The following is a 24,323-nucleotide window of genomic DNA, read 5'->3' on the forward strand; positions in this document are numbered from 1 at the left end:
ATACTTTTCATCAAAAATAATGAAATCATTGATTTTTTATAATTTACATTCGTTATTGTGACAAATTATTTTGAGAGTTTGTCAATAACAATTGTTACAATTCCTGTCAATAGAGGATGATAATAAATAATTCAAAATATATACTTACAATAGATATTGTTATAATGATAAAGTAAAAATTAATTTACAAATTTCTTTAGAAGTTTTCATGCATTGATAAAATTCTGACGTGTAAACTTGTTCAATTGGAGCTAGTGGGATGTCAACATTGTCAATTATTTGAAAAATGGTCCTACCATTTTAGAGTCCAGGTGTAATACTCTTGTATTTATGATCAACAACTTTGTAGTTAGGTCGCGCAGGTCTAACAATAACAATAACAATAACAATAACAATAACAATAACAATAACAATAACAATAACAATAACAATAACAATAACAATAACAATAACAATAACAATAACAATAACAATAATTAAGCCAATCATATTAACTACTTGGGCGATTTATTGACAAAAAGAGTATTCAAATCACACAACAAATTGAAGTGGGAAACACCTCGCAATGTCCTTGTTTGACAATCAGCAGTTAGCTCTTTTTTTTTTTTTTTTTTAATGCAATGCTACTGACTCTATTACATTGTAGTATCTGTTCAAACATACTTTCTCAACCTAATAAAGCACAAAGAGTCCCGATCTCATGACCTTTCACATGGGAGAAATCACTACATGCCATCTGAGCACAAGGTGCTTGGCTCAGTTAGCTCTTCAATATTAGTATATATTTAATATTTTATACCCTAATTTTTATTTTCTCTCCCTTATGTCCCGTATTTTGTTTCAACCATACCTATACAATTATTTTATTTACAATTATAAGCAATATTGGCTATATTATCTTGTATTTATAAATTTAGAATTACCTATTTAAATACGCAAATTCAACATTCAATTATCTATGCATGAACAATTCCAATATAATCTTGCCTTGATATACTTTAAAGTACTTATTTAAAAAAAAATATATTGGGCATTATCCCAATCGCGCAATGCGCGTAAAAAACTAGTATACACTACTTGAAATTATGGAATTTCCGACCACCTGAAAGTGATCTTAAATCAAGTTGAAACCAAAAAGTGGTCGGAAATAGCCACAAAGGTTTTTTCGGATACCAAAAGTGGTCGGAACAAAGCTTTCGACTTGATTTAGATCACTTTCAGGTGGTCGAAAATTTCATAATTTCCAGTAGTGATATATATAAGAGTAACTCAAAAATTAAAATTATCTAAAAAATATATAAAAATATCAAATGAACAAAAGATTAAAAAAATTTCAATTTTCATATTTGATAAATATTATTATAATATATAAATGTCATATACTAGTTAAGACCATATATTAGTATTTATACAATATTCATTTATTGCAAAATTGTACTTGAAATTCAATAATATAAAAAAATGAAAGTGAATTTTCTACACTAATATGCTTTAATTTAATTTAAAAGTTTTCAATTATTTAAATTATCAAATTTTTAGATTATACTACATATCACAAACAATTATATATAATTTTTTTAAGTAAATTAGAAATTTAATTATAACCATATGTTAAAATGAAAAAAATATATCAAACTAATCATTAATCAAAACATATTTATTTATACAAGGTGGCTTGTGGCTATAACCTGTCTCTTAATATCTACGTATTTTTAAATTTAATTATTTAATTAATTTTAGGAAGTATTTTAAAATTTTAATTATTTATTTTTTACGAGAAATTTAAATTAAATTAAATTTAAATTATTTAGTAAAAGCTCGAATTTGAGTGTTTACTACAGAAATGATTTCAGCATGTGGCTGAGGTGGGATGGTTTACGTGAGCATCTCCAACGTTTTAGGACATCAATATATTATTGGAATGTTACCAAAAGAAGCAAAAGGGATACCCACAAAAATAGCAGACACTAACCACAGTGAAATTGAATATGCTTTAATTTTTTTTCCTTTTTCTTTATTTTTATTTTAACAAATTGAAAAATATATCTCATATTTCATAGTTCATGGGTGTATTATTCTTAACTATTATATTGTTAATTCTTCTTGTGACATTGTCCCAGTAATTAGTACTCCATCTGTCACATTTTATTAATAGTTTTAGTCAAGTCTCGTTAACTAAACCAGATATAAAATGAAACTGAGGGAGTATTAAACAACATTCATTGGAGAAGCATGACTGTTTTTTCCTCTAAGAAATTAAAATCACATGGTACTTCTTGTTTATCTTTGAATGGATCTGATTTTTGTTCATTCTCTTTTCCAAGATCCAATTCCAATTTAATTCAATTCAAAGATGCCCCCTGCCTGGATAGAGAGAGATATTGAGACATGATTGCTTTCCACACTTTAACCCTTTAAAGGCAAGGTTATGGGACCATACCATACACAACACTTGATGATAATGATGATCCAGGCCACCTTATCCAATTTACTTAATTCCACAATGGCTTTAACAGATCATTAAACCATCTTACAAGCAAGGTATTTGATTCACTCTCATCATTTTTTTCCCTTTCCCCCCACTCCTTCATCACTATATATATCTTGCATGCATGCCTGCTTCAAACTCACCAAACCATCCATCCCATTTTGTCCGTGGAAACCACCTTTTCATAATCAAAGAAAAGACAAGAAGAATTCCGAAATGGAAAGGATAGCAGCCAGCCATGCACTTGTTCCGGCAGCGCAGCCTAGGGTTCAGCCCTTGGCTAGGCGGCCACCGCCGCTGTTCTCTCTCTCAGATGACCACGCCATGGTTAAGAAAATCCAGGACACCCATAGCCCTGACGGCCGCGATGTCGACGCCAACATCATTCTCCATATCATTGAGGAGATCTTCCAACACGCCTACCCTGGCGTTGAGGGCGTTCTGCAGGTATTTAGTTTAATTTCCCCTCTGTTTACCAGTTTTATTCTTACTAACATCCTCTACCTTTTCTGTGTGGTTTGTTAACTATACATAAGAAGGGATTTACTCAGCCAGTGTAGGCTCAACCAACAAAAAAAAAAAAAAAAGAAGAAGAAGATTATAACTTTGTTAAGGTGTGACCATATATATGTGATTTTTCAGGACACTCAGGGGGCTACTATTCCAGGCGCTCAGCCAGTAGCTAACATTGAGAAATTACAAGAGAAAGCTTCACTTGCTGTTGATGGGGTTCTTGAAGGATTGGCATATATCACCCACAAAGTCTCCTGCGAGGTCACCACAAATTAAAATTAATCTTCTCTCTCCTTATCTTTAATTTGCAAGATATAATTGATATAAGGGGAAATTAACTTGGTAACCACAAAATTACTTGACTCCCCGTGACAATGACTTATTGTATTGACTTTCTTGGTTTAAACTGATCGGGTAAAGATTTACCCTCTTGTGGTTGCCAATGAGCAATGGGTAACTTAGAAAGACTGGTTTACCCTCCGTTGGTTGACAATCAACTATGAGTAACCTAGGAAGGTTAGTTTACTCTCTTGTGGTCAAGGGTCAATTATGGGTAAACTAGATAGGAAGATTGGTTTATCTTGTTGTAGTTATTTACCCGCTAGGATCCTTATCCAATGTACAGTCTCCGGTAGTGGATAATTGGATATGAAATTTAGATTGGATATGTATAAAGCAAGCTGATTTATCCTCTTGTAGTTGCCAATGAGCTATGTGTAACTTGAAAGGTTGGTTTACTTCCTGTGTTTAACAGTCAGCTATGAGTAGTAACTTAGGAAGGTTGGTTTACCTTTATGTGGTCGTCGATCAGCTATGAGTAATCTAGAAAGGCTGGTTTACCTAGCTGTGATTCGGTGATGGCTAGGATCACTATTTAGTGCACAGTCTCTGATAGTGGATAATTGATCTGATATGTGTAATTTTGAATTGCAGTTGACATGCAAGTGCTCAGGTGGAGGTGACAGCAACTCAACAACAATGGCAATCCTGAACATGCTGTCCAACTACCAATGGGACGCAAAGGTGGTGTTATCCCTGGCTGCGTTCGCCGTCACCTACGGCGAATTCTGGCTGGTGGCGCAGCTCTTCGCCTCCCATCCCCTGGCCAAGTCCGTCGCCATCCTCAAACAGTTGCCGGACATCGTGGAACACTCCGCCGCCCTCAAATCCCGCTTCGACGCCATCAACAATCTCATCATGGCCGTCATGGACGTCACCAGGCGCATCATGGAGTTCAAGAAGCTCCCGGCGCAGTACATCGCCGAAGACCAGCCGCCTCTCTCCGTCGCCAAAACCCACATCCCCACCGCCGTCTATTGGACCATCAAGAGCATCGTTGCTTGCACTGCTCAGCTCACTAGCCTTCTTGGCATGAACTATGAGTAAGCTAGCACAAATTTTTACTTACATCATAACAATATTGCCGACCTATCTCTATGTGCACAGTGAGCAAAAATATAATTACTTGTTGCTCCGTTTGTTCTATAATTTATCGATTCACAAGATCATCATCATATTTTAGGAAAAATAACACTTTTAGCCCTTGATTTGTTTCACTTTTGAAGATTTGGTCTCTATTAATTGATTTAAATAGATTTAGGCCCGATTCGATAAATGGCTGTTAGATAACTAGTTGATAACATTAGTTGATTATATAAAAGTGTTTGGTAAGTTGGCTGTTAGCTGTTGGTTGTTTGGTATAATTTCTGTTCTAAAAAAACTAATTGAAAAAGTTGTTTTGAGCAACTTTTTGAATTTTAGCATTTTGGAGTTACAAAAGACTAATTAACCAAACACTTATATTGATTTTTTTTAACACAGTCAAACAATTAATAATGGTCAAATAAACCAAAATTGACTGATAAGCTAACTATTTTACCAAACAGGGCCTTAGTCTCTTAATTGTTCATTATTATATTATGTTGCATTTTCAGTTCTAGTATTATATAATTATCGTCAGCACACTCTTTTTATAAGGTTATCTTTGTCATTTTGAATCAATATCCATGTTAAAGTTTCATTCTATCTATGTGAATGTTATTTTAATTTTGACGATGAATATTGATTTTAACTTAGAGTTTAATAATTATATACCATTAGAGGCTACAAGTGCAATATTACGAACAATTAAGAGACCCTTTAATTTATGTAAAATTAAACAATTTGGAAGTTAAAATTGTGATTTCCGTTTAATTTATGTAAAATTTGATACTGATAAATAAATTCAATAATAATGTGTACGACACAGAATCCTTTTGGCTACAACCGTGGAGACATGGGAAATCACGAGTACGACCCACAAGCTGGTGAACATAAGTGAACACCTCAGGGGAGAATTGGAGCGCTGCTATCTGCATATTGGTGAGTAAGCAAATTAAAGAAAGAATATATATATATATATATATATATATATATATATATATATATATATATAATCAGGTATTTCAAAGAAAAAAAATCATAATCAAGTGACAACCAATCTTAATCTGTAGATTGCTAACTTTTGAAAAATTACACCGCAACTATTATATAATTACATTGCTACGGTTCCCAGACCTTGGAGTGCAATTGTATTTAGGTGCGATGCAATCGTATTGTAACTGCGGTGCAATCCTTCAAAAGTTCACAAGTTCGCGTGCATATATATATATATATATATATATATATATATATATATATATAAAGTGAAGCCATATATGATGGAATAATATAGAATCGAATCTAAATTTTCTTTTGACTACATGCTTTTTCTATTTATATATGTATAATATAATGATCATGTTGAATAATAATAATAATGCAATGATGATGAAATTGCAGAGGAGAAAATGCACATCGAGTATTACAAAATGCTTGTACACCTTTTTGAGATAACCCATTTCGACAACATGAAGATTCTCAAAGCCCTTATCTACATCAAAGATGACATACTCCCTCTTGAAGTTGGAACCGTCCACACCAGGGTAATCTTAGCTTGCTTTCACAAACTCACTCTTTTTCATTATTTTGTTTTTTTTTTTTTTGTTTTTTGTTTTTTTCAAAAATAAAAATAAACAATATGTACAGTGGCTTTAGGACCGGGTCTAGTGGGTTTAGAATTAGTTTGACAAAACTGAAATTATTTAAACTATTTTTAAAAAATCAATATGTACAAAGTTAAGTGGTGTAAGTAGATTGACCTCATGCCTAAATGAAACCTATCTAAAATCAACAAGTGTTTGAGTAAGAAAGACACAATTTTACTAATACTTAGACAAAATAAGCATAAATTGCTAGATTTGAAAGGAAATTAAACCTAGTCTACCAAGAAAAAGGGTCCTACCCAAACCACAACTACAAAATAACCAGCAACATAAGCACCCACCAGGTCACACTGCGCCCGCCAGGTGAAATAAACCAAGAACATCCCAAATTTATCAACATAATGGCAGCTCTCGGAGTATGTCAAAATGACATAATTAAGCTGCCCAATGGCGAAGCAGGCTAAAAGGAGGCACACAGACCGAATTGTTGTCGATCTTTGCTTGCTAATATATTACTCTAGCTAATACAATGATGGTGATGATGTTGATTGTAGGCGAGCATTGAAGTGCTTAGGAGGAAGACAGTGTTGCTTCTGCTGTCTGATTTGGACGTCTCCCAGGAGGAGCTGCTGGTGCTCTCCAGCATTTACATGGAATCAAGGACGAGGCCCGAGCTGCAATACGAGATCGTGTGGCTGCCCATCATCGACAGGGCAGCGGTGGAGTGGAACGAAGAGAGGGAAGCCAAGTTCAAGGAGCTGCAAGGGATGATGCCTTGGTACACACTGCACCATCCTTCATTGGTAGAGCCGGCAGTCATCAAGTTCGTCAAGGAAAAGTGGCACTTCACCAAGAAGATGATGCTTGTGGCTTTGGATCCACAACAAGGTAAAGTTGCCTGCCAAAATGCACTCCACATGGCCTGGATCTGGGGGAATATGGCTTACCCTTTCACCCTTGCCAAAGAGGAATCTATGTGGAGCATCGAGTCTTGGAGGGTTGAGCTCATTGTTGATAGCATTGATCCAAATGTTCTTGAATGGGTAAGTATATATATATATATATATATATATATATATATATATATATATATATATATATATATATATATATATATATAGTAGTTACTTTAAATTTTTGTTATATATATATAATAATGAATAGTGTATTGTGTGACAGAGTGAGCAAGGGAAACACATATGTCTTTACGGAGGAGAAGACATAAATTGGATCAGGAATTTCACAACGCTGGCGAAGAGCGTGGCCCAAAGAGCAGGGATCGAGCTCCACATGGTGTACGTGGGGAAGAGCAACACCAGAGAGCGAGTGCGGAACATTAACCAAATGATCATCAAAGAAGAGCTGAGCTACTGCTGGAACGACCCGACCTCGGTGTGGTACTTCTGGGCGCGGATGGGGAGCATGCTCTACTCCAAGCTGCAGCTGGGGAGGAAGATCAACGAGGACAAGATCATGGAGGAGGTAGTGACGATGCTCAGCTTCGACGGGAGCGACCAAGGCTGGGCACTCTTCAGCCGAGGCTCGGACGAGATGGCCCGGGCCAAGAACAACATCCTCATCGTCACCCTTGAAAATTTCCCCGAGTGGGAGCAGGACGCCAGGGACAATGGCTTCATCCAGGCTCTCATCAAGTACTTCCTCAACTTGCACACCCCGCAGCACTGCAACCGTCTCATCCTCCCCGGCATCGCCGGGGACATCCCCGAGATGATCGTCTGCGCCGAGTGCGGCCGCCAGATGGAGAAGTTCTTCATGTATCGCTGCTGCACCGATTGATACATGCATGTTACGTTGTTCATTATATTTAAGCCTGTCTTTACAATATATGCATCTACTTTTAAGGTTGTTGCCTTGATTTCTTGGATGTACCATGTAATGTACGGTTGTATATGTATGTGCTATATATCTGCAGGGGCTCATATAGCTAGCTAGCTCTAGCTAGGTTATTAGTATTGGAGTCTGTATGTTTGTGTGTTGTTATTACTTATTAGTATTATTGAATGAATTAAGATGGGCTTTTTTTTTTTTTGTTTAATAATTTAATATACAGTTGCTGCTGATTTAATTACGTTTACTATGTCCTTGAATCAATTAAGTTTGCATTATAAAGAATTATATAGTGTTCACCATTGGTTCAGTGGCAAACTTAGCTTATAATGAGACATTATTATCTCGCAGAAAACGTTGCACCACTCACGTGTCTCATGACCAGTTAGATTACAGAACTTACATATTATATTCCGACATTGTTGATTCAAATTCCGTGAGTGTGGATACTGAGAAGAAAATGATCATTATTACCTGGATCGACTCGATTTAGAACCTCCTGTTAGGAATATAGCAGAATAATGCGGAAGCGAAGAATCGAATTAACAACTGGAACAGTCGACTAAACTCAAGCACTCCTTGAACTTAGTAACAGGAAGAACCCGCTGCTCGACGCGTCGAGAATTTCCAGTAGCTAAAGACCGTGCCTAGATCAGAGGCTCGACGCGCAAAGAGCAAGAATTGCTGAAATATTTGGAAGTGTGAAACTTTCATAAAATAATTCAATTGGGTTCCCACTATAAAAGGATCATCTTCCATCAACCCTAGAGTTCTTCTTTTTCCCAGATTTTGGCATTGGAAGGAAAGAAGGAGCAAAAACCAAGAGGACCAACTTCAAGATAGACAATTGGCTTTGGAGTAGAGAATTGGCTAGGAAGATTCGGGAGAATTCTTTCCCTCTTTCTCTTATTATTATAATTGTTGTTTGTTTAACTTTTAAGATTGTATTGATTGCTATTATGGCCATGAGTGGCTAAAACCCTTAGGGATTTTTGGGTGAATTTGTTTATGAACCTATGTGCCTAGTTCTTTAATTCCTTAATATATGTATGTTTGGTTTTATGATTTGTGTTGCAATCTTGTTCTAATCTGTTGTTGCTAGTAATTAAAGGCCTAAATTACTTGCTTTATAGCCATGTTCATGTCATAACGAGAGTTAGACATAAATTAGGTCACACACGATTGCACTTGACTGTTGCACCTTGAGAAAGGGCAAATTGGTTGGGAAATTTATTCTAGATTGTTGCGCATCGAGATGTGGTAGTAATTGAGAATAAATGAATGTTGTTCTTCGTTCTTATTGAGTGTTTAAGTCACGAGAGTGGAAATTCACTAGGGGTAGAGATTACGAGAGTAATTCAATTCCACCTTGCATTCTCACACAAGTCTTAATTCCAAACTAAATATTACAACTTTAATTGGCACTAGGTGATTAAACATTGTGATCCCAAGAATCCTGCTTTGCTCTATTGCTTACAACACCTTGTTAATTAGTTTATTCTGTCTTTTATTTTCTACAATTATCAAATCTTCAAGTTTCGTTCAGATTAGTTCCATATGAGTAACCAAGTAGCTAGTGCTTAGTACCCCACTTCCTTGTGATTCGATAACCCGAATACTCCGGGTATTATTTGTTTGCCCAAAATACCGCAATCAGGTTCCAATATATCATTCTACTTGGATTATGAAGAAGAAAATGGCTAATATATTTTTATCTGAACATCAACACTTTCGCGATGGAACCGGAGACGCTCGAAGAAGTCTGATTCACGGAGATATATTTTCATACTCAAGCATGAATCAGCAGATGAATTATTTGATCAACTTGATATGTCAGAACATTTATGAAAGACAAGAAATGTCAAGCTAGTCGCGCCTAACTTATTCAAATTTTGGAGGCTATAAATTTCAAGAGACGGCAACATGCAAAATATTTAAATTGTGTGACAAAAGGCGAATGACTACTGCCTAACGTTTCAGATCAAGTTGATAACTTTATTTTGATCAACTACATACGAAGATGGACGATCGAGATCGAAAGTTGATCAACGGGCAAATAGCTTTCATTGGCTATAAATTGCCCAAGCAGACTTGAAGACAAAAAAACCAAGGAAAACATAGAGCAATTCAAAACGATTGAGCACGGCTAATCGAAAAAGATATACAAGCGAGAAATACAAGCAATATTTGAAATTAGCCAAAAAGGGGGAAACAGAGCTTCATTAGAAAAATATTCAAGTCTGAGTGAGGGAGAAATATTTTATTTCTTTGTAAACTTCTCTACTGAGTGTAGAAATGGCGGAGAACTAGAGAGAGTGAAAAACCCTGGTTGAGTGTAGCTTTGTGCGTAGCACTCATTGTAAAGGGTAGAGTAACAAGGGGAGCTTGTGAAAACCCTGTGAGAGCGTAGCTTTGTGCATAGTCCTCGTGGTGTAAGAGTATAGCTTGGTGCGAAGTACTCGGGAAGACGGAGTAACAAGATGAGCTTGTGAAAAACCTTGGTGGAGCGTAGCTTTGTGCGAAGCACTCGGGAAGTGTCGGGGTGGACACTGATTCACTATAGTTTCTGGGTGATCGAAGAATAGTGAATTTCCTCCTTGGAGTGAAAGGAAAAGAGTGGAGTAAGAGAATTACACCATCTCCGAACCACTATAAATCTCTCTCTCTCTCTCTTTACTTACTGCTCATTTATTTTGTGCATGCTTGTTCTAACTGCGAACTAACCCGATTACGATTTATTATCGCATATCTTTAACTGTCTGGGTCTGATAGTTCCCACGTTCGCATGCAAGCCAAATTTTACATACATCATCTTTGAGCTATATCAAGTGTTTCTAACGTGTTGCATGTTTAGAATCTCTTTTTGAGCACTACACAATCAAGCATAACACTTTACCGCTATCTATTCCGCTGCACACTCTAAATTGTATAACTTGTTTATGCTTGTTATTTAGAGTTGAAATTACCAAAGTGTTATTTACCTTGTGTGTTTAAGAAAAGTTTAAAAAAGTTAGAGAAGTCTATTCACCACACCTCTAGACTTCTCGCCACCCTTTCGGGACCAACAAAAAGACTAGGAGGGACCAAATTTTTCTTTTTATAAATTTATTATGTATATATTAAATGAACTCAATCAATATATATATATATATATATATATATATATATATATATATATATATATATATATATATATATATACATATATATATATATAGAAGAGTGCTCATATGCGGCGGGGTCTTACGGTGCGGCGGTGCGGTCAAATTCCAGAATACACCAACAGTGTTCACAATCTGCACCAACAGTGTAATAAAAACACACCCCAATAAAATGTAATAAAACATCACAAAATACACCACAGACTCAAAAAAATACACCATATAACTCACCACCCCCAATGGTGTATTTCCGAACAGTGTATGGTGCTTTTACTCACACCTAATAGTGTGTGTTTGGTGATGCAGGGCTCTGTTTACTCTGTTTTGTGTGGTGTATTTCCTAACGTTGATGGTGCATATTTGGTGAACTATTGGTGTTGCCGCACCGTAAGAAATAACCGCACCTGAACCCGCCTATATATATATATATATATATATATATATATATATATATATATATATATATATGGGGGTGGGGAGGGGGCCCTGCCCCTACCCCAAGGGGTAGCTCTCCCCTTGGATCTACCATAATTCAGCTTTGCTATATATAGCCTAGTTTCTTTATTTTTCATTAAATAAAGAGTTAATTTCATTTTTTGTCCTAGATTTATAAGTGACATTCCACTTTTAGTTCTTTTTTATTAGAACATTCTTATTTAGTCCTAGTATTATTGTGACTTTACCATTTTTAGTTCTCCTTCAACAAAATCGTTGAAATGTCGTTAAATACAAAGACATTTCAATCTTTTTTATACAAAGTATGTTGAACCGCTATATTTTTTATGTTTATTTTTTTTTTGAAGAAATCCATAGTTGAAGATTGAAATGCCCTTGTATTTAACAATATTTAAACTGTTTTGTCGATAAAGGACCAAAAATGGTCATGCCACAATAATACTAGGACTAAAAATAGATGTTTTAATAAAAAAGGACTTAAAATGGATTGCCACCTATAAATCTAGGACTGAAAATGGAATTAGATCTTAAATAAATTTAGTTTTCATGTTGTAATTCAAGCTTTTCCATTCAAGTTTTCCACTGAATTCAAATTTCTAGATATTTCCTACATGAATAAAACTTTTTCTCTCTTCCTTCTTTTTCAACATGAATGCTTAGCATTTCCTGTAGCTTTTTGGTCCCTACAGTTAGTTTTATGACTTTTGGGCAGTCAACGGTAGGCCAACACTACCGTTAGAGTAACGAGAATATAGGAAAATGTTGGAGAAAATATATGGCGAAAATATAGAAATGTTGTATTATGAGTATTGCTCGTGAATTGCTGAGAGTTCTCCCTTCTCCTCTATGTGAGAGGTCTATTTATACATATTTTGGGCCAAAAGCCCTACAAGGAATAAGAATTAGTTACATAATAAGACCTAATTCTATTATACTAGAAATAATGAGTCCAATTCTAATAATAAGCCCCAATCCTTAACGAACTCTTGAGTTGTTCCATATTGGGTATCCTTCTTGGGCTTTCTTGATCCAATGCTTTCATGGGCCGGTCCATGTGGCGTAGGCTTAGTATATTATCCATCATCTAGTCCCCCACTTTCTTGAAATTTCGCGAAGTCGATGTCTCAAAGTATTTTGAATGGTTCCCTGGCCTGCTAGTAACAATAGTACGAATGATATCAATGATAATAGTAATAGTAATAATAATAATAATAATAATAATAATAATAATAATATAATAATAATAATAATAACAATAATAACAATAATAACAATAATAACAATACAATAGTAACAGTAATAGTAACAGTAACAGTAATAGTAATAGTAAAAAAAGAACGATAATAACACCACGAATGAGAAATGGTGGATTTCTTTTTCTATTACTATTATTTATTTATCTAGTTAGTGTATATATATATATATATATATATATATATATATATATATATATATATATATTCGCATATTTCATGCAAAGTATATGCATATTCTAGGTCCATACATGTATAGGCACAAAAATAGGATGTTACTATTAGAATATGCATATTTGACCGGTAACATGAAAAAAAACATGCCAATTAAAGGATTATTTGCATTTCCACACGCAAGGAGGAGGAGACATGTAGAGTTGTGAGGAGCGTTAGGCATACACAGAGAGACCGTCAGACAATTAGCAGCAGTAGCAGTCAGCAAACTTTTGTCAAACAAACCAACCTCCAGATGCCATGAGACATAAGTAAACTTTCTCAGACTCCTCCCAGGCCATTTCCCTTGCTGTTAAGACTAAACCTGATGAGGATACGGCCCAAGTAAATTAAAATATCATTATGTCGGTCCAAAAATATGAAGAAGAAGGTCCTAGAAGGCTTATTAAACATGCTCATCATTGAAATGAAGTCATATAATTAAAATGTAGTTATTTTAGTTAATTAAAATGCATTTATGTTAAATTTAATTAGTGACCTTTTGTTTTCTTTATTTCTATGTTACTAGTTCAAGGGAGATGAATGTTCTTTAATGCCTTATAAATAGTCTTCTATAAAAAGGAGGCTAAAACATCATCTTGTAAGCAGAATTTTGGAGATTGAATCAAAAGAAAATGTTTAGGCATTTTTGTTGTCTCTCTTGTGTTTTGAGAGATGTTCTTTTAGGCTTATCAAGATAATACCAATCTTGTGGTGCCATCCATTCCTTATCACCTAAGACCAAGGTGTGGCGGAAATATCTTTATAGAAAAACACAAAAATAATCCCATAACCAACCCCTACATCAACCAATTCCATCTCCAACACCCTCAAACCGTAATTGTTATTCCTGCTGTTTTGGTGAGGAAAAGATCGGGCAACTGATGTGGATCTTTGGGGGTGAAATATCCCTTACGTCTTGGGAAAATTGCTTGCCATTTGCTGAATTTGCTTACAATCGCCATGTTAATAGCACCACTGGGTTATCTCCTTTTGAAATTTTTTATGGATTTCAACCACTAACCCCGTTGGATTTAATTCCTTTGCCTATTATTGAAGTGTTGAATACAGATGGAGCAAAAAGGGTGGAGGCAGTCAAGACAATCCATGAAAAAGTGACACGCCAAATTGCAAGGAAAAATGAGCAAATTGCAAAGTTTGTCAATAAGGGGTGTAAACCAATGATCTTTAAACCTGGAGATTGTGTTTGGGTGCATTTGAGAAAAGAACGTTTTCCTGCCCAAAGGAAGTCTAAGTTGCTGCCTAGGGGAGATGGACCATTCCAAGTGCTTTCAAGAGTGAATGACAATGCATACGTCCTAGAGTTACCCGGTGATATAATGTGAGCACAACATTCAACGTAGCTGATTTGTCTCCCTTTGATGTAGGTGATGAAGATTCGTGGGCAAATCCTTTTGAAGAGGGGAGAAATGTTGTGGAAAACCAAAGGCTTGGAGACCCACTTCAAATAAGAGAAGGTCCAATTACTCGTTCAAGAGCCAAAAACTTGCAAGAGGCCATGACTGGACTGATCCATACACTTTGGCAAAAGATGGCACCAAGATACTTGATGGACTTAACATGGAAGATACCAAGTGGGTCAATATCTTAACCTTGCATTTGGAGGCTTTAGAAGCTGCCATTTAAATACCAACAAAGAATCAAGACCCAACTAGAATTTGAAGACCAAATTGTTGAAGAAATGTGCCAAGCTGGTTGTGCTGAATTGAAACAATAAGTTGGGCATAAAATAAGTGGGGAAATCCTTTAAGAGTGGTCCAATTTCGTGGCTTAAGCTTAGGAGAAGACAAAAGGAACTAAACTCAAGTCACATGGAAGAATTAAGTGTCATTTACTTCAAAATTCAATAGTAGTAAATTTTGAATTTAAGTATTTTTATGTTACAAGCTAAGGAGTAAATGCACCTTCTTTGAACGTGTATAGACTTTTTTAAAGGGCTAAAGAACTCATTTTTTATTACATTATTGAAGTTGAATTCATTTGGATATGTGCTTTGCACTTCCATTTCCTTTCTAGCATTCTAGGAGGAATTTCTGACTTATCAAGGATATTACCCTCCTTGTGGCGTCCCAATTGGCCTTATCACCCTTCAACCCGGTGTGGTGGCTTCCTTATTCATCTATACAGGTCCTTCAACCATTTCCCATACCCCACATCAACCACAATCCACCAAAAACAACCCCTACACTTCAAAATCAGTACACAGAAATTGGGAAAACGGATCGTGACTTGTGCTGTGGAGTTCTAGGCCTTTAATCCAATACCAAGCCGGGGGAATCCACATCAATTTGGTATCAGAGCTTTGGGTTCATTCCTCACACAAAAAAGGTTAACACTCTACCAATCTATTCTTGTTTCATTTGTTTCTGCAGTAAATTTTCAGCCTGCGTCTTCTGAAAGAAAAATTCCAAAAAAATACTTCCAGATATCCAATTGTGTTGAAATGTTTTCTGAAAGTACCCAATCTACCACTCTATTGTTTCATGAAATTTTTGTGTTAGAATCATATTCCTATAAACACAGAAAATTCGTTGAATTCCGGCCACTGTTAGAACAGTTTCTGCCAACATTCCAGCCTGCACTGTTGAGAGAACAAATTCCAAAACAAATACTTCCACATATCTAATTGCTTTGAAATTTTTTTTTGGAAGTATAAAACTTACCACACTTTAGTTTCATGAAAATTTTGGGTCAAAATATCATCCACAATATTCCAGAAAATTCTTCAAAGTCACTCTTAAAAATCTGTCCAGATTTGTTTTGCCATTCCTTGTGTTTCTAGTTTATTGTTCATTGTTTCATATCATCCATGGAGTCTTTTGAGTTAAATACACTTCAACAAGGATCTCTTAGTGTGGAAGAATTCTATAATAAGTTAAGAGATTTTATGATCCGTGATGGCGTGATTGAACCAACTGTGATTACCAAGAATAGATTTGTGTATGGTGTTAGAAAAGAAATTGCACGATTGCTTCCTCATCGGTGCAAGTGCTTGTTTACTTTACTACACCATGCCAAACAAATTGAAGAGAAATTGCAGCAAAAAGAGGTTGAGAATTTGATACCTTTTTCCTTGTCATATGATGAGGGCTCAAAAGAAATGAATGAGGATGTAAACATGTGTGAACACAAATGTGAAAACAAAGATGAGGAATATTTGAGTGAAAAAGAAGGAAAGATTGAGAAAAAAAGTGAAGATGAGGAAGAAGAATTGTCTAATGAACTTTTTAAGAAAATGAAAGAGGGTGGAGTTGTTGAGAACCCTATAACCCTTGTTTTAAGTTCATTGCAGGTTAATGGATGTGATTCAAGGGTTGAAAATCAATTGGAAGGAATGGTATTGTTATGCCATGATCTACAAAGCGCGGGATCACTCACTCTCCTCTGTGAAGGTATTAAAGTCTTATGGTCGGATAATTACTCATTTCCATTTGACCGAGGAAAGTTTGATTCGAGGACGAATCTTCTCGAAGAGTGAGGGAATGATGAGGATACGGCCCAAGTAAATTAAAATATCATTATGTCCGTCCAAAAAATGAAGAAGAAGGTCCTAGAAGGCTTATTAAACATGCTCATCATTGAAATGAAGTCATATAATTAAAATGTAGTTATTTTAGTTAATTAAAATGCATTTATGTTAAATTTAATTAGTGACCTTTTGTTTTCTTTATTTCTATATTACTAGTTCAAGGGAGATGAATGTTCTTTAATGCCTTGTAAATAGTATTTTATAAAAAGGAGGCTAAAACATCATCTTGTAAGCAGGATTTTGGAGATTGAATCAAAAGAAAATGTTTAGGCATTTTTGTTGTCTCTCTTGTGTTTTGAGAGATGTTCTTTTAGGCTTATCAAGATAATACCAATCTTGTGGTGCCATTCATTCCTTATCACCTAAGACCAAGGTGTGGCGGAAATATCTTTATAGAAAAACACAAAAATAATCCCATAACCAACCCCTATATCAACCAATTCCATCTCCAACACCCTCAAACCGTAATTGTTGTTCCTGCTGTTTTGGTGAGGAAAAGATCGGGCAACCGGAGGACTCTTTGGTGAATCGAATCTCGAGTTCACCCCAAAGATCCACATCAAAACCTTTCTCAACCCATACCTATCTTCTTCTTCCTTCAGGTTGCTGTTAAGACAAGAAAACATTCTCGAAACCTTACCTCCTTGTATCTCACAGACCATCTCAGCCAAAGCCTTAGCTTCAAGATAGCGGCGACAGCGAAAGCCTCTGGTGCGTTTCGTCTCCTCCGAGGTACGTAACAACTCTGGTTGGTCGCTGCGACCGACCAGGCTTCGTTTCCTGCTGGCTAGTTTGGCCAGCCGTAACAACGACGGTCGGTCGCTGCGACCGACCAGACTTCTTTTCCGACTGGCCATTTTGGCTGGCTGTAACAACGCTGGTTGGTCGCTGCGACCGACCAAGCTTCTTTTCCGGTTGCCCATTTTGGTCGACCGTAACAACTCCGGTCGGTTGCTGCGACCGACCAGGCTTTGTTTCCGGCTGGCCATTTTGGCCAGCTGTAACGACGTTCTCCTTTTTTTTTTTTTTTATATAATTATATTATATTATATAGATATGTATTGTAGGTATGTATAAATATGTACATATATGTATGTTTAATACATATTTGCTCTCTCTCTTCTATTTTTTTTTTTTTTAGAGTAAAAAAATACTCATGTAGTTTGATGTGCCTTACTATCTTTTTCAGGTTTACTGGTAGTTCCTCGTCTCTTGTGTTGGTCATTTTGCGGTTAGTTCCCCACTTGTTCATCCTTTTGTTGTTTTCTTCGGGGCAGTCCTATGCCTAGGGTAATTTACTCCTCTTTCGAGTCACAGTCCGTATCCAAACCTTTTTCTATTGTCCCTGAAGGCTCTTCTTCCTTGGATGCTAGTTCGCTTGCTTTCGCAGGTGGCCCCTCGGGGCCATCTGTGGCGCCTAGTACATTGTCTGGCCAGCTCGAGTCTAGTCCTGTATTGCTGTCTTCCCGCTCCCCTCTCCCTCTATCCGTCAGGTTTTCGTTCCTTCGCCTTTGCAGATAGGTCGTCCTTCAGGTGCTTACTTGCCCGATTCTCCCTCGTTTTCTCCCTTGGTGAGAGGACCAGGTAACTTTGAGGGTATCGGTCATCTCACCTTTTGTACATCTGTACTGGATTCTGCACATTGCGAGTATATCCGTGTGCTATTGGGTCCTTCGGTTGATGTGGTTTTAGATAGGTCGCGGTTCATTCATGATTCCCCCGAGGGTGGTTATGTGGGCCTATCTCTTACGGCAGTTGTATATGAATTTCGCATTCCCCCTCACCCACTATTTAATGAGATCTACAAATACTTCCGTTTGGTTCTCAGTCAGTTGACTCCTAAGTCTTTTGGATTCTTAGTGGATTTTCTTATGCGGTGTCGTCATCTCGATGTTCCTCCTACTCCTGCTCTTTTTACACAGCTCTTTCATGTCGCTGCAGTGGGGTCCCAATTGCCGGGTTTTATCCAGTTCTCCCAGTGTGACGGCCTGCATTTTTTCAATGGTCTCACGCAGTTTGTCAAACACTAGAAAGAGAGTTTTGTTTTTGTTCGCCTCGCTAGAGGTACCTTTCACTTCTCCACTTCTTGGCCTTCCTCTTATTTCAAGTTAGACCGTCCGCTTGCACCGACTGGGGTGTTAGCCTCGCACATTCAGGCTTTCCGTAACCTTGGTTTGTGTTCAATCTCTGTTTTTTTTTTAATCATCCGCCTTGCTGACTATTTCTCTATTTTTCAGATAGCCCTGGTGTAGGATCGGATTCAGAGGCGGATACTCTTCCTACTCCATTGACTCGCCGACTGGATACGGTGATGGCCACCCTGTGCAACTTCTTCATGCACAGTTTCGTCGCCAAACTCGGTCACAGACTGTTCCGCCTCAGTTCCCCTGTACCCCTCAGCAGCAAATTCTCAGGATAAGGGAAAAAGACCCGAGGGGGGGGGGGGGTCTTCTGGTTTATTCCCTCCTTCCTTAGTTAGTGATGTCGGCGCGGGGCATGGTTCAGGTTCTTCCAAGGTCGTGGTGGCCCCACCAGATGGGGGCCAGGTTCGTCCACTGGTTTTATGAAAGAGGGCTCGAGAGGGGTCCGACCAGGGTGGGCAGGCGCCACCGGAGTCGGAGCCGTAACCTCTAACCCTGACTGTGGATGGTTGGGAGAATTCTACCATGAGTGGCAAGCGGCTTAGCTTCAATCCCGTAGAGTGGGGAAATGGTGTTATCTTACCTCTCGATCAGCAAGCTCTGAAGTGTAACACCCCGTTTTACGGCCTCTAACCCGAACTAATTATTTAATTGCTTACCATTAAAAGAGAATAGAATTCCCTTAATTAATTGAGAAGGGTCCACCATGAATCATGGAACCTTATCCCTAAACCAAACCCTTAGTCCTATAAGGAATAGAATAAGTAAATCCCAGACCCTAGTTAGGACTCTTAAATATATATATATATATATATATATATAAGGGCCTAGGAGGCACCTAGAAATCACACCACAATAGATTCCACAACACAAGAATTCCCAGGAATTCCCCTAGCACCAAACGTAGGAGAAATCACAAAGAGGAGATCTTAGAGAAAGAACCTTAGTAGCCAAGGATTCTAATTAACGCTAAGAGGTAACTCATGTCTCAACAAAACCTATTTTCCTTGCTATAATCTTCTTCATTGGCTCCTTTGATATATGATTCTATGCTTGTGTCTTGATAAGGCTTTGCCTAAGATTGATATGATGATTATGGGATAATCTTGATGTTTATGAGATAATCTTGATGTTTATGTGTTGATCTTGATGCTTATGCGATAATCTTGATGTTCTTGATTCCAAGATAAATTATATAAATGATCTTGTGTTTAATTATGATTAGAGCCCTAGGATTAAAACGTGGATTTCGTATTATGATTAGAGCCAGGCACCCGCTGCCTCGTGGATTGCCGCCGGCGGGTGGCCCTCCACCCGCCGGCCACCCGCTGGAATTACGGTATGGTACATGGTGGTTTTCATCGTTTGATGTTTCCCCGTGTCTCGTGGTGTCCCATTGGACCCCGTTTATCGTGCTGAGTCTAGTTTGATGTTTCGGGTACCGTTCGTAGGATAAAAGAGTCTTGTGTATTGCATGCTAGTCGAATTGGTATCCCATTGGCCTAGGAGAAAGGTGCATGAACCCTTAGGCGTATCTCTAGTAATGTGGTTGACCACACATAAGTTATATATGTATGATTTCCCCCTCCTTATGTGTTAATGTGGGTTGCATGTGCTTGGCTATGTGTTATTTGTGCATGATACCCCAATTGGTTGCATCAATTGGCTATACAGGCAGTTGGATGGGTTGAGAACCATCGACTGTTAACCCGGCCGATTGCGACCGGTCGGTTATATATATATTGGGCTGCGGTCCATAATCTGGTTGCGATCAGATATACATACTATTCGGGCTGCGGTCCACCGTTTGGTTGCGATCAAACGTTATAAATGAGCTGTGGTTCATCGATTGGTTGCGATCAATCTCCTTGTACTGCGGTACAGGCAGGGTGTTTCGGTGCCATGCCAGAGCTATATTCGATGGCACATCGTGTATGGGCGCGTGAAGGGTCCTGCGGCACCACCAAATGTGTATACGTGATTGAAATAGCGATTGAATACTGATATGATTGATGTGAAATAGTCTTGTAACCTTAGGGTGTATGCTAGTATCTTTATATGCGTGATTATATTTGATGAATGTGCCTAACCTTACTTATTGAGTCTACTCTCGGTTTTAAATTAGAGTCTCATAAGTATATATGTATTCCGGCTTCAAAATGGTTTTCCTTATATATATATATATATATATATATATATATATATATATATATATATATATATATATATATATATATATATATATATATATATATATATATATACCTATATTGTATTTTAACGCGTTGGAGTGGGTTACCAGCATTATTCGCTAAACAGATATATTTGGCTTTCAGGCACAGATGAGTAGCTCCGGAGCGCGCTAGTTGGACCCGAGTCTTAGCTAGTTTAGTTCCTTATCGGCCTGCGTGTCTTGATGATGTACTTGACATTGATTTGAGGATTTATGATGTTTAGATAGTTTAGCCTGTGCATCTGAGTTCTCCAGCTCAGATGTGGCATAGTACCCCAACAATTATGTTTAGTTATGCTCTGTTTTGGGATTTAATGATAGTATTACCTTTATTTCATAAGCATTCAAAGTTTAAAATTTTAGGGGTGTTACAGTTGGTATTAGAGCCTAAGTTTGACCCTAGGATAAGACTTTTAAGACAAAACTTTAGGACATTAAGCTTGAACTCTAGGTATCTAGGTACATAGGATTCAGGAAACCTAGGACGCGCGGTGAGATTGTGGGTTTACCTATCATTACATGCATATCTTTCCCCTCACTCTATTCTGCACTCAATTTAAGAATCCCCCCTACGCTTATCGCATCAAGGTAAGGGCGCAACACACTAACTCACCATTACGATAAATATTGGCCCTGTAGACCATCAGCATGGCACCAACCAGAAGTTAATCAAGGACCCCCGAACCCTCCGCTCACGAATCTCTAGCTCAGAATCTACAACAACTAACTCAGGTTGCCCAGGCACTAAGCGACGCAGTCCTCCGTAACAACAACCGACCACCACCACCACCAAACGGAAACTCAGATGTCGCCCGACAAGTTTCGAACCATCGACCACCCACCTTCTCAGGGGAAGAGGACCCCACGATCCTCGAAGAATGGATCCGAACTTTCAAAAAAATCCTCGGGTTAGTGGAATGCCCCGAGGAACGCCGCGTAGAGATAGCCTCATTCTACTTCGGACACGAGGCCGATCTTTGGTGGATCCACGAAGGACCCACTTATAGGCAAGAACCGGGGTTCAACTGGGAATGCCTAAAAACACGACTACGAGAACAGTTCTACCCCGCGCATGTAAGGGCAACCATGTACGAGGAATTTCTCCACCTAAAACAAGGGATGACCACCGTCATGGAATGCCACAAACGATTCCTCGAGTTGGCTCGTTTCGCACCCGAATTAGTTCCAACAGAGATAACCAAGATAGAGAAGTTTGTGTCAGGCCTCAACTTCGAAGCCCAAAAGGCCCTAATCGTAAGCAAACCCCGAACCCTTAACGAAGCCTACACCAGCGCCGCCGACCTCTATCGAATCCAACTACTACAACGGGGAGTTCAGGAACAGATCCGTAAAAGAAACATAGGAGGCGGGGCGCCACCTGTAAAAAGGACTAGAAACAACTCTAACACGAGACCGGTTAACCCAACTAGCCAAGGGCCGCCTATGAGAAACAACGAAGCAAATACAAGGCCATTCCTCTACCGAAGATGCAACAAGGACCATAGGGGCAAGGACTGCCTGGGGAACCCCTGGTGATGCTTCAACTGCGGGGGAGAAGGACACAAATCCTTCCAGTGCACACAACCCCCAAACTCACGCCCTACGGTCATGGGCCAACCAGGAGGCGCAAACAACCAAGGGAGTTACGGTACCCCCGGAAAGGTATTCATCATGAGCCGCACCCAGGCGGATCTTGAAAACAATGACGACATCGACATGGAAAACGTGGCCCTAGGAGACGAGGATCCCGCTAATCAACCGGAGGAAAATCAGGGAGAAGAATTCTGCTTAGGATGATCTAAGAAACCCCTGTAAACCACCCTCTTAGTAGAATCGCTTGTTTAGTTTAGTTATTTGGAGATTTTTATAAATAAAAGACAAAGTCAATTAAATCAACGAAGGACTAAACATCCCCCATAGATCTATGAATCCCAAACCCAACACACAGTGAAGGCAAAAGTCCGACAAGGGGATCCGGTCAAGCCACTCGCCACATCAGGTGAAAGGAAGAATAGGAAAGGATGCACAAAAAAAAACTAATAAATTGAACCTTGACCTCTCATTTACAAGACTAAAGCCTTAACCACTAGGCTAAGAATGTTTCTTGAAACCTCAAGGGAACACTCCCTTCTTAAACCCCTCCAAATCCCTAAAACCCATAAAATCCCCAAATCGAAAACCCTTCTTCTACTTCTTCCTCCCACACACTCTCTCTCTCTCCTCCCCTTTCCCCCACATCGACGTCCAGCCGCCAAGAACACTAGCCGCCTACCACTGCGCTGCCATCGACCACCGACGACCGCCCGGCCAAGCACCACCGCTCCGCTCCCGCCGTCACCGACCCGCGAGCCACCCGCGACAACCGGCACTTGCCTCCCCGTCACTCGCCCGGCTAACCCCCACTGCCGCACACAGCCTCCGGCCCAACCAAGACCAGACAAGCCCTCACCGTCTACCCCGGGTCACCACCGAAGCGGAGCCACGCCGCCGCCCTCGTCGACGGAGCCTCGCTGGAAATCTCTTGCCAGAAAATCCCTCGCCGGAAAAACCACCGGGCCACAACCACACTAAAACAATTCCGAAAAAGCCCGTTAGTACCCGAACCCCGGAATGGAACGACGCCGACTACACGGTGATCGGAGGTATAGCACTTGAACCCGACCAATTCTCTCTAGAATTGGTCAATATGCTTAAATTCCAAGGCCTTTTGGATACCTATCTCGCAATTAAAGGAGATACGTACCCCGAGTTGGTGATGGAGTTCTATTGTCACTTGGTAGCCACCAAACGGGGGGACAAGTTAGAAGTCACCTCCAAGGTCCGGGGCAAAGAAATAGTACTTTCCGAGGGCCGCCGAGCTAAACTCCTGAAACTTACCACCACGGGTGTGTCAGACTATGACCGGAAGGCATGGGTCGGTACCCAAGGCACGGGGTACAAGGATTACCTCGGGTACTTACTGGGAAGGGAAGATGGCTTCACTTCGGCCACCCAGCCAAACAGGAAATGGCTAACCGCCGAACAAAAGTTGCTAGTCATGATTGTAACTGACAGCTTGTTACCCACGAACAACAAGAGCAAGGACGTGGGGAGCTTAGAATGCACCTTTGTCTATTTCCTTAAGCATAAGGTCAAGTTCAATTTGCCCGCCCTTATGTTGAAGCACATGGAATTCTGCAAATCTAGAAACCGGCTCAGCCTACCCTACGGGATGATCATAAGTTGGATCATGGAAAGAAAAGGGGTGGACCTAAGCCACACGAAAGCCAAACCCGTGAGTGGGATGGTTTTCAATGCCCAGGACCTCCGCCGCAATGACATCTACCATGTCGAAGAGGGACAGTACATCACCCTCGAGGAGGTTTGCCTAAAACCCACAGAAGAACGACGAGAGTTGGTCGACCAGTTGGAGATCTCTAACAAGAAACAAAGACGGGCAATGCA

At 38.8% G+C, this 24,323-nt stretch overlaps 1 protein-coding gene across 1 annotated transcript; it reads left to right on the plus strand.

Annotated features, from left to right (window-relative positions):
* The first annotated feature begins 2,608 nt into the window (after positions 1-2,608).
* On the plus strand, positions 2,609-8,072 carry LOC109172913 (protein SIEVE ELEMENT OCCLUSION B-like). The gene is made up of 7 exons (XM_019322163.1): positions 2,609-2,935; positions 3,131-3,262; positions 3,935-4,383; positions 5,250-5,362; positions 5,822-5,964; positions 6,579-7,067; positions 7,204-8,072. Exons 1-7 carry the CDS (start codon positions 2,609-2,611, stop codon positions 7,819-7,821), a joined length of 2,271 nt encoding a protein of 756 aa, XP_019177708.1. The 3' UTR covers positions 7,822-8,072.
* Positions 8,073-24,323: the final 16,251 nt, after the last annotated feature.

Source organism: Ipomoea nil, unplaced genomic scaffold (assembly GCF_001879475.1).
Source record: "Ipomoea nil cultivar Tokyo-kokei standard unplaced genomic scaffold, Asagao_1.1 scaffold0455, whole genome shotgun sequence".
NCBI lineage: Eukaryota > Viridiplantae > Streptophyta > Magnoliopsida > Solanales > Convolvulaceae > Ipomoea > Ipomoea nil.